At 31.9% G+C, this 13,661-nt stretch overlaps 1 protein-coding gene across 1 annotated transcript; it reads left to right on the top strand.

Moving 5' to 3' along the window:
• The first annotated feature begins 444 nt into the window (after positions 1-444).
• Positions 445-1,086, top strand: LOC136089622 (zinc finger MYM-type protein 5-like). The gene is made up of 2 exons (XM_065815674.1): positions 445-623; positions 702-1,086. Exons 1-2 carry the CDS (start codon positions 445-447, stop codon positions 1,084-1,086), a joined length of 564 nt encoding a protein of 187 aa, XP_065671746.1.
• The last annotated feature ends 12,575 nt before the right edge of the window (positions 1,087-13,661 follow it).

The raw sequence follows: 13,661 nt of genomic DNA, 5'->3' as shown, positions 1-13,661 counted from the left end.
ATAGTAAATTTACTAATATAAAGTAAACACCAGCTAATGTTAATAATATCTAATTCAAATAAATATAATGCTAATTTTCATAATATATAATAAAAATAATAAAATTTATAACATAAAAATAACGGTGTTAATAATAACTTTATAACATAAAAATAACGGTGTTAATAATACTACTAATAATAATCAGGGTTGTACCAAGGGCGGGGCCGACCGGGCCGCGGCCTGAGACGCCAAATTTGAGAGGGCGCAAATTTTAATAAATTAAAAAAACAATAATCAGTTTGTGAAACAAATTTTCACGGCGTCGCTGCTGTTGATAAAAAAATTAATTAAAATTTCGCCTCTTGACACAAACTCCTAAATATTAAAGCTCATTTACTTAACAAAAGAGCGCCCTTTAACACTAACATACCTTTGATAACTTTTAAACATTATGATTCTATTATGAATCGAACCCAAAAATTATCTGGTGCTGAATTTAAGAAGAAAAGAAAACAGCGCCAAGAAAGTGACGAGAAACTTCAAAAATGTTTCAAAAAGTGGTTGGTAACAAACTCAGTTGAAAAACAAGTTATTTCAGAGGATATTTGTATTGAAGTTAATGACAATTCAACAGATTCAAAGTTAATGACAATTCAGCAGATCTTATAATTGACTTAAGTTCAGATCATCATTTGGAATTAATTGAAGATTTTCATCAGCCAAAGTCAAAAAGAATTTTGCGCAACTGATTCAGAACCAACAAGGGAAGATGGAAATGCCCAGCTTTCAGGTCCAGCTGAAATGGACGAGGATGAACTTCATTCAGAAATCTCAGAAATTGCAGTGGCCTCGGAAGAAAACTTTCAACACAGGGATTCAGCAACATGGCTTAAAATAACGGACAATACAAGATGCTTTTTGATTGAGCATGGGCCAGAGCAAGACAGAAGAGAATTTTTCCCAAACACGCCGTGTGATTTTGACAACAGAATGCAACACTTCAGCTCAAAATGGTATGAAAATATTCATTCCAATGGTGTAAAATTTGTTCGCACTTGGCTGCAGTACAGCGACAAAAAAGATTCTTTATTTTGTTTTTGCTGACAAAACTCTTTGGAAATTTCTCAGAAATTTCCAAAGGGTTTTGTGACTGGAAAAAACTAAACCCAAGAATTCCTGAGCATGAAAACAGCAATGAACACCAAAGATGCTATTCTGATTGGAAAACTCTTGAAAAAAACTTCAAAGAATGAAAGACCCTGGATTCTGATCTGCAGAGAGTTATTAGCGGAGAGATGAGAAAGTGGAGAGACATCTTGAAAATGATTGTTGATGCAATTTCGTTCCCCGAAGGACAAGAACAATCTTGCCCTTCGGGGAACAACAGAAGACATCGGCCAACAAAAGAGTGGCATTTTCTGAGCTTAATTGAGTTGATTAGCCATAATTATCCTTTAGTGGCTGAACACATTGCGTCCGTTAAAGCAAAAAAAACCACAACATCCTACTTTTCTCCTCGAATTAAAAATGAGCTGATTGAGTTACTTGTGCAAAAAGTCAGGAACGAAATTTTGTCAAACATCAAAGAAGCTAAATACTACTCTGTTCTGTTCGACTGCACTTCAGATGCCACCCACAAAGAGCAGATGACTCAGATCATCAGGTATGTACAAATCAGTGATGAAACCTGCACAATTAAGGAAAGCTTTGTGGACTTCATTGAATCTCACCAAAAAACTGGAAAAGTTCTTGCAACAGAGATAACTGAAAAATTGGAGAAGGATGATCTAAACATTTCCAATTACTGGGGCCAAGGCTATGACAATGGTGCTAATATGTCTGGAAAATACAATGGCGTCAAAGCTCACATCCATTCTCTTAAAGAGTCAGCAAGATTTGTTCCATGCACAGCTAGCACTTTAAATCTTGTTGGTGTTTATGCTGCTGAGGTTTCCTAACTCATGATTACGTACTTTGGAAAGGTTCAAGTCATCTTTAACTTTTTTTCAAGCTCCACGTCAAGATTGGAAAAACTGATGAAAACGTTGACCATCTCATTAAAGGGAAACAGTGACACAAGGTAGTCTGCCAAAAAAGAAGCAATCATACCATTGCACAGACAAATCAAAGACGTTCTTCAAGTTTTGGAATCCATTATCCACAATTCCATGACAAATGCTGTCACAGTTAGCAGTGCAAAAATACTTCTCATTCAAATTGATTTCAGATTTTTGTGTTTGTTGGATTTCTGGAGTCAAATTCTTTCTCTAATTGACCGGGAAAACAAACTGCTTCAATCAAAAACCATTTCATTTGACATTGCCGCAATAAAATAAAGAGATTGAAAGCTTCCATTCAGAATCTTCGAGATGTTGGTGTGGACAACACTATCAAAGATGCCACAGAAAAAGCTAACCAGAGCAGAATTGATGGTGGCTTTCCAATCAAGGGGAAGCGCAAAGTGAAGCGGATGGCACTTTATGAAGCTGAAGATGATTCTCACCTTCTCACAGAAGAAACAGAATTCGGATCTCACTGCAACCTTGTGTTTTATTACACAAATTGAATGGCGGTTTAAGGCTACGTCTGCTGTATCCTCTGATTTTGACTTCCTTAGTGGGCCTTCACTCTCTAAAAGTTCAGTGGATGAACTGAAGAAAAAAGCTGCAAATTTATCTCAAATTTACAAGGCAGATTTAGATTCTTCTGATTTCCAGTCAGAAATGGCGAGCTTTAAATATCAAGCTGCCGCAATGATGGAAAACTTTGAAAAATCTAGCCCGATCGAAATTTTGCAGCTCATTCATAAATATTCTTTGACCGATGCTTATCCCAACACGGCAATTGCTATTTTCATCTTCCTCACCATAACAATCACAGTTGCTATGTGTGAGAGAAGTTTCAGTAAACTTAAGCTCATAAAAAACTATATGAGGTCAGCAATGGGCCAAGAACGTTTGTAATAATTTCAATTGAAAATGAAGTGGCAAACAACATTGATTTTAATGATGTCATTAGTGAATTTGCCTCAAGAAAAGCCAGAAAAGTGACATTGAACTAAAGTTTATGCAACCTTAATGACAAATTTTACTTATAAGTTGATGTGATAAATTTTGTGATCATTAAATCAATTTTTTCGTTTAATTTTCTTCTTTTTTTTTTCAGGAAGGATGGGGGAAGGGGGCGCAATTTTCTTTTCTTGCCCGAAGCGCAAAATTAGCTCGGTACGGCCCTGATAATAATAACAATAATAACAATAATAATAATAATAATAATAATAACAATAATCACAAAAACAATAATAATTATAATAACAATAATAATAATAGTAATAATAACAATAATAAAAATAACAATATTAATATTAGTTAAAAGTAGTTAATAATAGTAATGTAAATATTCATAAAAATAACAATGAGCAATAGTAATGACAACAAAATATATAATAGAAATAAAAAAAAAATAAAAATACTAAAGACAACAAAAATTGATTATAGAAATTATAAACATTAACTATATTTTTTAATAAAAAGTAGAATAATCTAGTTATAAAGGTTGAGAATGAATTAAGAGCTTTTAGTTCATAGGGAAGGTTGTTCCAAGTTTTAATGCTTTGATATTTTATAGATTTACAAATGTCTTTCAAACATATTATTGGGCTCGAATTGCAGAGTCTGTTATTTGAGGTTATGAACCTAATTAAAAGAAGTATTTTGATTGATGGAGATGGACCTAACACATATATTAAAGCACTTAGTTTTGCAACTAGCATGGCTTCCGATGGATGTGCGGTAAGCATGTTTACGTTTTACTCTACTGACAGCTTCATGAGAGCTCTTTATAGATTTCACATTTATTGCACTGTTAGACGAATATTATGGCGCCTTACGTTGCCGATTCCAAGTACAAACGGCTTTAATCCGTGGAATGTTTCAGTTGACAATACAGTGTTTGAAGCGATAAAAAAAGAATAATGTATAATATATAAATTTAATATTCCTTAAGAAATAGGGTTAGAGAGCTGGAAATATTGATACGATGCGCGCCGAATCGTGCAAGGTTCAAAAAAATTTGATTTACATGTAATTAACCTTGCTATGGGCCAAATTCCTGAAATTACTTATAGTCTTAAAAATGCAGAACTTGTAAGCATTTAAGAGTCAATAAGGTGTTATGCTGCTTCACTGCTTTTTGCTCAGTTGGCTGCTCGGTCTTTGATTATCGGCGCATCAGCTTCTGCTCTTGACGCTCAACGCGAGTTTGTTGCTGCATTAGAAAGATACATTACATGTTCTGCAGATTTTGCGGGAGACATTGCAAGATATCAACAAATTCCTGAAAACGCAAACAGCTACTCGGACTTTGCATTAGCTCCTTTACTTTACCTAATTCCAAGCGATCTCGCATTAAAAACAAAATCATGAACGGCTTGGGATAATAAACTTTTACAATCTCCAGAATCAGCATTTGGGCATACAACAAGCTCCAGAATCAGCATTTGGGCAGAGTCAACAAAAACAACAAAACTAACAGAGCCAACAGAAAAAACAAAACTGACAGAAAAAACAAAAATAACGGAAACAACAAAATTAAATAAAAATAATAGTGAATACGTTGATACAAACAATCATAAAGAAGAGCTAAGTGGTGTGTTTATATTTGGAGATGTACAAGTTGTTTTATAATACGGCATACAATATATTGTATATTGAACATAAATTGCTACTGATTATAAAGTACAATGTAGCAGACTATAGCTCACCAAGTAAATATTACAGGTTCTATGACGGTTACTTTAACAGTACCGATAATAACAACAGCGCACACTAAAATAGCTTTACGAAAAATTATATACTATGCCGGTAGTGGTACTTCACCTGGTGCTTTATATATAATAGAATGTGATAAGATATATTCCAACGCGGCAACATTTAAAAGAAACACTCAAAGAGTAATAGATACTATATTTACTGCAACTGCAACATCAGGTTTTTATTATTATGAGCCTACAACTTTAAATTGGTTTTCGTTACAGCCTTTTCAAGTAGTTGACTAACTTACTTTTAAATTTACTGGTTATGATGGAACAACAATTGTTTTTTTCTCAAGCTGTTTTAGTTTTTGATATTTGTGATGGATGTCACTGTGGGATGGATGTCACTGTGGGATGGATGTTGCTGCGAATTAAACAATAAAAACAAGTAATATAATATTAATAATGGAAAAAAGTGAACAAAGGCTGTACACAATTCTTACTAAAGAAGGAGCTCAAGCTCCTTTATGAGAAGAAGTTCCGCTTCAACCTATACCTTCGACTTTTAAACAGCTTTGTCATATGCAGGGGCAAATCAAGCATTTTTTGGTCTTTGAGACAGCTAACTTCCATACATGGAGCTAACTCCAAACATTTATGTGTTTATACTTATGTCAAATAATGAGAGTTTGCAAAAAATTTCGATGATTATCAAAAATTATGACTATATAAAATTTACAACCCCGTCAAATTCGCGGCCGAGGCGCAGTGGTTAGAGCGCTTGTTTTATAAGCAGGAGATCCAGGCTCAAAACGAGCTCTGGACACATTTTCGCGACAAAATTTTACATGTTTATACTTATTTGACATAAGTATAAACATGTAAAATTTTGGAGTTTGCTCCATGTATGGAAGTTAGCTATCTCAAAGACCAAAAAGCGCTGGATCTGCCCCTGGTCATATGTTTAAAGAGCTAACATACTCGGTGACGAATTGCGAAAAAAAGCGTTCACCATAAAAAAATTTTAAAACGCTGTATCAAGTTGCAATAAAACTGATTTATTACTAGGAACTTTTGGAAGCAGTCTTGCAGGGACAGGTGTTGGAGCTCCTGTAAGCATAGGGCTAGCTGGGGCTGGTGCAGGATTTGGAATTATTTCAGCTTTACTCAGTTTGATTCAAAAGATTTATAACAGCAGCAGTAAACGCTACCACATGTTTTATACTTCAGCTGCTGAAACTGAATCATTTCTCTAAGAATTAATTTCTAGAGCTTTAAGTGATGGTGAGCTTTCAGTTGAAGAGTTGACGACGCTTGAAGGAAAATTTCAAACATTTTTAAGGTTAGTCGATCAAGAGATCCAAAAAACGGAAGCCGATGAAATTGACAACCGTCCTGAAAAACTTCAAGGTATCCAAAGATATATTACTATGAGACGAGCTTAAAAAACACTCCAACAATTTTTTACTGGGTTTTTTATTGTCTCGGGAGGCGCTGGCATAGGCGCAGGCGCTGGCTCAGGCGCTATGTTTAGAGGAGGCAATTCTTTCTTTTTTTATAAAAAAATATACAGCAACAATAGGTCCTACTCCTATAGCAGCATTAGTAAGATTATTATTTTCAAAATTGAAGATAGAATAGTTTTTGCTTTTAATTTCTTTTTTTGATAATTCTAATTTTTGCTTCTTCTTCTTCTATTTTCAAGATTTATTCTTCTTGCTTACTTAGTTCAGAGAGCAAATCCTGTTGTTTTTCTTTCCGATTAGCAGCAGCGACTTGTCCTTCTAGTATTCTTTTTCCAGATTTAATTTTAAAATTTGGTTTTTCTTCCATTATTATTTATAAAATGATTTTGCTAACATTCAATAGAGAAATTTCTAACAGTTATTTAGGATTGCTTACAATTAATGAAGATTGCTTACAATTATTGAGGATTGCTTTCAATTATTGAGTTTGTTTCAATAACTCGTATACATTCACCAATTATTACAAGGTTGTAAATCTGTTATTGTAAATTTAATGTTAATCCATATTTAAAGACATACCAAAAAACATTATTTGGTTCCCAAGTAATTTATGACTTTGTTCCATCATATTCAAGAGAGCCAACATATATTAAACGGCTTAGTTTTCCTTTATTTGTAATACCAAATATATCATATCTGGACACTCAATTGAAAACATTACATTCGGTGGTGTTGGTAAGGCAGCTTTCCATATAATTTTATGCACCCCTATCATTGAACCATAAGAACTACGAAGAGTTTCTTTTAATTTATATGCTACGCTTGACTGTCCTTTGTCGGACAGGTAGTTAAAGTGTACTTAGAATCCGCTATTTAGAATTCTATTGTTAATTGTTATTATTTTCCAATTGTTCGTTTATTATATTTTCGGAAAGCATTTTTTGAGTTTCTTGTTTAACGTCAACATGAGCGAGCTTAGCTAGTGGTGATCTTCGTGAATTATTTTCACAAATTCAATTGCAAACAATAAAATGCATTTGTCTCCTTCCATAACTTTATTAACAAGTTCTAAAATACACTGAACACCACATCGTTCGATCCAAAACGGGGGTACAACATGAAACCTTTGGTCATGAACGATTTTTTCGTTATTTTTTTATGTTTCATTGTACTCAATGGTTGGGCATATTAAAAATAATATTGCATTTGACAATCGGTTGAGCAGGTAAAGGACAAATTCTGTTTTTCCTAAATTTATTGCTCCTACAATAAGGAGATGTCCTTTAATAGTATTTTCTATCTATTAAAGATAATTTTATATATATATATATATATGTAAGACTATTCTCAAAATGTAAAACTCAAGCCCGCCACCTGCTGCTATATCAAAGATTTATCAAACAATGGAGTTTGCTGAAAATCTAAGAAGAAAAAATTTTAAATTTGTCCGACAGTTTTGCATTAACTTTACAGTAACAGAAAAGTGGCTCCAGAGCGTTGACTTTTTCAAACCAAGCTGTAGTGTTACTACTTTAAAAAGGTAAAGATTGCAAAACGGACTGAAGTTGATTTTGAAATGTGTGATATAGGAAAGTTTTTCTCGTTTTTGGAGAGGTTCTTAGACAAAAACTAGTAGATTATGAATGGATACCTGTAACAATGATGAAAAATCCAAAATAATGAATTGAGAAAAAAAATGTATAATATATACTTTAAAAAGGTAAAGATTGCAAAACGGACTGAAGTTGATTTTGAAATGTGTGATATAGGATAGTTTTTCTCGTTTTTGGAGAGGTTCTTAGACAAAAACTAGTAGATTATGAATGGATACCTGTAACAATGATGAAAAATCCAAAATAATGAATTGAGAAAAAAAATGAATAATATAAGTTAAAAAATGGCTGGGACTGGTGTGGTCATTTTTGGGGCAGTTGCAAACGCTGTCGCATTCACAGGGTCTCTTGGAGAGCTCAAAAATACTCAAAGAATTTAAAAGACATAATGAAGCTGTTGAGCAATTACAAAAACCTACAACTGAGTGGAATCAAAAAGGAACTGAAGCTATAGATAAAATGAATGCTCGACTCTAAGCTGAAGGAGAAAGTTGAGCTCGATTAAACGACTATGTTAAAACAAGCCGTCTCTATCGCAAAATAATTGTTGAAAAAGGTTTAACTGATAATGACAAACTTCTTAAATTACCTCCACAACCAGAACTCAAAGATTTTTATTAACCGAGCAAAGAACAAAAAAACTAATGAGTGTTTATTTGTCGCATAATCTAGAGTTATGGGTGGGTCAATAGGTTGGTATGTTACAAAAAAAATAAAATACAAATAGTCAGACTTATGCAAATCAACCGGATGCCACGTAAAGCTATCAGTTTTTTTAATTTTTAATTATTTAATTTTTTTGTGTTTTTATTTTTATTTTTAAATTAAAACAGCTTTGCTGATTAACAATATAGTTGCATTTATCTAATTGAGCATAGATGCAGCTAGACCACAAATTCTTAAGCTTGAAGAGGATAATTTCTTGCTAAAGCAATAAGCTCAGAAAAAACATAGTTAATTTGAGGTTCAGGGAGGGGGATACGAAAACAGGATCAGCGTTCATACCTAATGTATTCCTATAAAAGACAATTACATCAGCAAGATTAGTTTGATTGCTAAGCTTTCCTACAGCAACAAGAGCTGCATTGATTAGTCCAAGGCGGATGTTTACTGCTGATTGCCGTGCTTGATGAGCTTGATCAAATGTTTGCTTAAGACCATCTTTACTGTCGAACTCTGCTTCAACTAGATTAAGGAAACGCGTTTATTACTGCTTGAGCCGTTTTGATGTATATATTAGTTTCGGATCTTTAATTGAAAGTTTGTTGCATTAATAATAAGATCAGTTTAACTCTTACAAGAGAAAACAATATTATAAGCGTTGGTCCTCGAGAGGATATTTGGCAATTCGCTTGTCGAAAAGGAGAGCTCAGCATAGTTAAAATGATGCTCAAAGATTATCTCCTCGTATGGGATCCAAATTTTCTTATTGGAGTAATTAGATTTAACCAGCTTGAAGTTGTAAAGTATCTTTACCATAGCGCCCTCTAAGCAGAAAATTTGATCATACTTTGAGAATTGAAGCTTTTCAAAAAGCTGTGCATATTGGGTCATTAGAAATTATAAAATTTCTGACTGATGCACAGTGGGTCAGAAGCCGGCAAAACCATACAAAAAAGTTTTTAAATTTTTAAATTTTGAAAAAGGCAAATTTTGCTCAATATATTAATAAGCCAGAAATTATATTTTATTAAAAAATAATTTTTCAATAAAACGCCATATTTGTTGTTTAAATATTTCCTTAAATTCTTTTTATCAATAACAACAAAAAAGTGTGAAAATTTTACTTTGATTTCTTATTTTAAAGAAGTTTAAGTTTATTTTTTAACTTATAAATGACTTATATAGTATTATGTTAATATTTAAATCACATAAAAAAAAAATATTTTTTGCATTTTATATAAATATTTTCAACAATCCAAACATCAATAATTTTGAGTTATAAGTTTTTATTTTTTTCAAAAATATCATTTAAAACCATCGGATCAACCTGTATCAGCCGCTTAAAATGATATATAATTGAATACCAATATGACATTGATCTTGTGGTATAAAAATTGGCTGCCTATAGCTGCCTAAACGAATACACTTTTAAATTCAATTAACTACGTCCACGTTTCTTGTTAATGCATTTTTGATCGATAACAAAAAATTTAAGAAGATTTGAAATTTAAAAACTGCAGTTTGACTTTATAATAATTTTTATTAAAGACATAAGTTTAAAATTAAATATTTTTGTATTTTTTAACTGCTTTCCAGTAACTTCCTCGTATTTGCTCAATGAACATTTAGATCGCATTGAAACCATTATTCCTAATTTTTTATGCTACCGTTTTAAAGTAATAAAAACTCAGAGACTGTGATAAAATATGAATTATATACTTCTACGTAGTACAAGTTTGGGACATAATATTTATTATTTATTTTATAATTTCCGAAAACAATAAAATTATATGTAATCGATAAAAAACACGATAACAACCAATGAGAAATAAAGGAAAAGAACTGAGTTTCATAGTTACTGCTCGTAAAAAAATTACTTTATTAAAAACATTTTAAATTACTTTCTTTCAAATTAAAAGTATTTTATTGAACAGACAATCTCTTAAAAATGGAAAGGAGATGTCTTATGAATTATATAATGGAAAATAATTTACTACAAAATGATGATTTACATGCAAAGATTTTGAGTTTTGTTTCCCAAAGCAGTTTTGAAGAATCTAATGATAACTTGTCAATTATTTCGAAATTCATTTACCAAGCTAAAAACAAGTGGAAAAAATCGAATAGAACAAGTGCAGTATTTGAAAAAAGATATAAAGTTTGGTTAAACCAAACTATATTTGACTGTAAAAAAAAAAGATCGAAACAAAAACCTGTGGTACGTTTACTTTAACTATGTGTAAATTTATTATAATGTGTATAATTTATTTGTATTATTATTACGACGGTTTAATAATTGATAAAATAATATTATACTTTAAGGTGGACGCCCTTCGATTTTGTTTGAAGATGCGTCTGTGAGAACTAAAGATCGCATAATTAAAGAGCTTTTGAGTAAATATAATTTAAACGAACTTTTATATGCAGCAAGTAAAAGTTTGAAAAGGGATAAAAGGTTTATAGAAGCAAAAGTGGTTAAAAAAATACACAACAAAGAATTATCGACAGAATCACTTACTTCAGAACAATCATTAGCGCTAGTCTTAGATGCTAATTTATCCAAAGAAACTTATCAGCATTTAAGAAACAATGCTCTTCCATTCAGCTCTCTATACCCATCCTATCATATTGTAAAAAAGGCTAAAAATAAATGCTACCCTGAAAACATTCAGGTCAGTGACTACTCTGCAGAGGTTCTATTACAAGCTTTTCTTTTTCATACTGTATCAAGAATATGTTCAGATAATAGTGTTGTGTTAAATTCACCTGTGCTTAAAGATTGTACTAAACTATTTATAATATACAAAGTTGGTTTTGATGGTGCAACAGGACAATCTGTTTATAAACAACTGTCAGATGTTTCTAGTGAACTTCATACAGATGAATCACTTTTTATAACTTGCTTGGTTCCTCTAGAACTATATTGTTTCAAAGATGACAAAAAACAGGTTGTTTGGAGAAATCCGAAACCATCGTCAACTAATTACTGCAGACCTCTGAGATTTAAATATAGAAAAGAATCAAATGAAGTAATTCTTGCAGAATATGAGTCAATTATGGCTTCTATTAAAGAGATAACATTATCTGTTGTACCTGTTTTATTGGAGGACGGTACAACAAAGGAAGTTGAAATACAACATATTGTAAATTTAACAATGATAGATGGAAAAATTCAAGCTATTATTTCCACAGCAACCAACTCATACCTGTTCAGTGTGTGGTGCATCTCTAATCGAAATGAACAATTTATCTTTAGTTGTTCAAAAAAAAACTTTAGAAGGCAATATAAAACATGGTGTTTCAACTTTGCATGCTTGGATAAGGTTTTTAGAATGTATGCTCCATATCTCTTATAAGATGCCGATTATGAAGTGGCAGGCTAGAAATCAAGACGAAAAAAATATTGTTAAACTGAGAAAGCTTGAAGTCTGTGCTGAATTTTGAACAAGGATAGGTCTTGTCATAGACCAACCGAGAATAGGTGGGGCAGGTACATCAAACGATGGCAACACAGCTAGGCAATTTTCTCAGCAATAAAATGTCTCACCTAGTATAATGAACATTGATGTAGATCTTATGAAAAGGCTTTATATTATTCTGGCCACAATATCAAGTGGTTATGAAATTAACTCATCCAAATTTAAAACATTCTGTTGAGAAACTGCTTCGCTCTATGTATTCCTGTACCCTTGGTATCCTATGACCCAAACACTTCATAAGATTTTGATTCATGGCTATGAAGTCATCGAACTATTTTCTCAAGAGGCTACCAATAAGGTTTTTAAGATTTTTCGTGAAAATTTTACAAGAAAATGCGATCGGAAAAAAAACAATATAGACCTTTTTCATCGCCTTTTATGTGCATCTGATCCTTTAATTTGCACATTAAGAAAGAAGATATATAACAAAAAAAAAAGTCTACCATCTGGTGTACTTGAACTATTGCAAGAGCCAACGATAGAATACTCTGCGTAAAACATAAATTTAAATAATATCCTTGTTGTTAATTTTGTTGGGTAAAAACGGAATTTTTTATAAATGGAAAATAAATGAGTTTTTTAATAATTTGCGTAATTATGTAATAAAATTTGAAGTTTTTAAAAAATAAATGTTATTTGTTCCACAAATTATGTTTTTCAATATAATAAACTGTTTCTAACTAAGAAAAATAAAAAAATTTTGGTTTAGAGGTTTTGACTAGAAAATGTCACTTTTGACCCACTGTGTGATGAAGAGTGTAAGTGGGATTATAGCATTATAGCTTTAGCTGTAAGAAAAAAACAAAAAGAAGTAATTACATTGCTACATAACACTGGTCACCCATGGGATAGATATGCATGCCTCGCTGTTAATAATGGTGCTCATGCTGATATTACCGAGAAGACAACTAAATATAAATGTCTTTCTGAAATAGAATATTCTGAAACTGAAAAATAACTTATTAAACTAGGGTGCCCTTAAAGATAAAAATGAGTTATAATGAAGCTAAAAAAGCTGTAGAAAAAAATGATGTGAACGCTTCAAGAGCTCACATTATAAAAAGAAATGCTTGGCATAATTTTTTAAAAGCTGATGCTGCCATTCGTCAAATATTAGCTCCTGACGAAGATATAACAATCTAACATATTGAAAGATATATTGAATTTGATAAATATACTTTTTACTGCGAATGTTAAAAGCTATTTTAAATTTTTTATAGCTTCATAGGTAATGATTAAATTATTAAAATAATTTATCAGAAATGTTTTATATTTCTGAATCGAGGTAAGATACATATAAGTATGTATAACAAGTAACTCTTGCAAATCTTGCCCGGAGTTGCGATCTTCTTCTTTTTTACCTTTAGCTACCTCAATGAGGTGTTTGCTTTTTGTGTTTTTTTACAATTCTTCCATTTTTATATTGTAGACACGTCTTTCTAATTATAAATTTATAATGGAGCTATCTAAGATTTACTATAGTCCAAAAGGGTATTAGCGTGGTCTTGCTGCTATAAAAAAGCTTGCAGTTGCAGCAAAGATTTCCACCAAAAGCAAGCACAATGGCAAATTTATTTACCTGCTCCTACCTATATATCAAGAGCAATGGTTAACAAAACTCATCCGAATAAAGTACACCAAGCCGATTTGCTTTACCCTACCTCATGACAAAGTTGGTCAATATACCTATAAATATGCATTAATA

The sequence above is a fragment of the Hydra vulgaris genome, chromosome 13 (assembly GCF_038396675.1).
Source record: "Hydra vulgaris chromosome 13, alternate assembly HydraT2T_AEP".
Lineage (NCBI taxonomy): Eukaryota > Metazoa > Cnidaria > Hydrozoa > Anthoathecata > Hydridae > Hydra > Hydra vulgaris.
This window is presented reverse-complemented; position numbering and strand designations above follow the sequence as displayed.

Excerpts from the sequence above, each read along its gene's own strand:
- LOC136089622 (XM_065815674.1), top strand. The coding sequence starts at position 445 with ATGAATCGAACCCAAAAATTATCTGGTGCTGAATTTAAGAAGAAAAGA. Across the intron at positions 624-701 it reads GACAATTCAACAGATTCAAA|CCAAAGTCAAAAAGAATTTT; the intron begins GTTAATGACAAT and ends GATTTTCATCAG.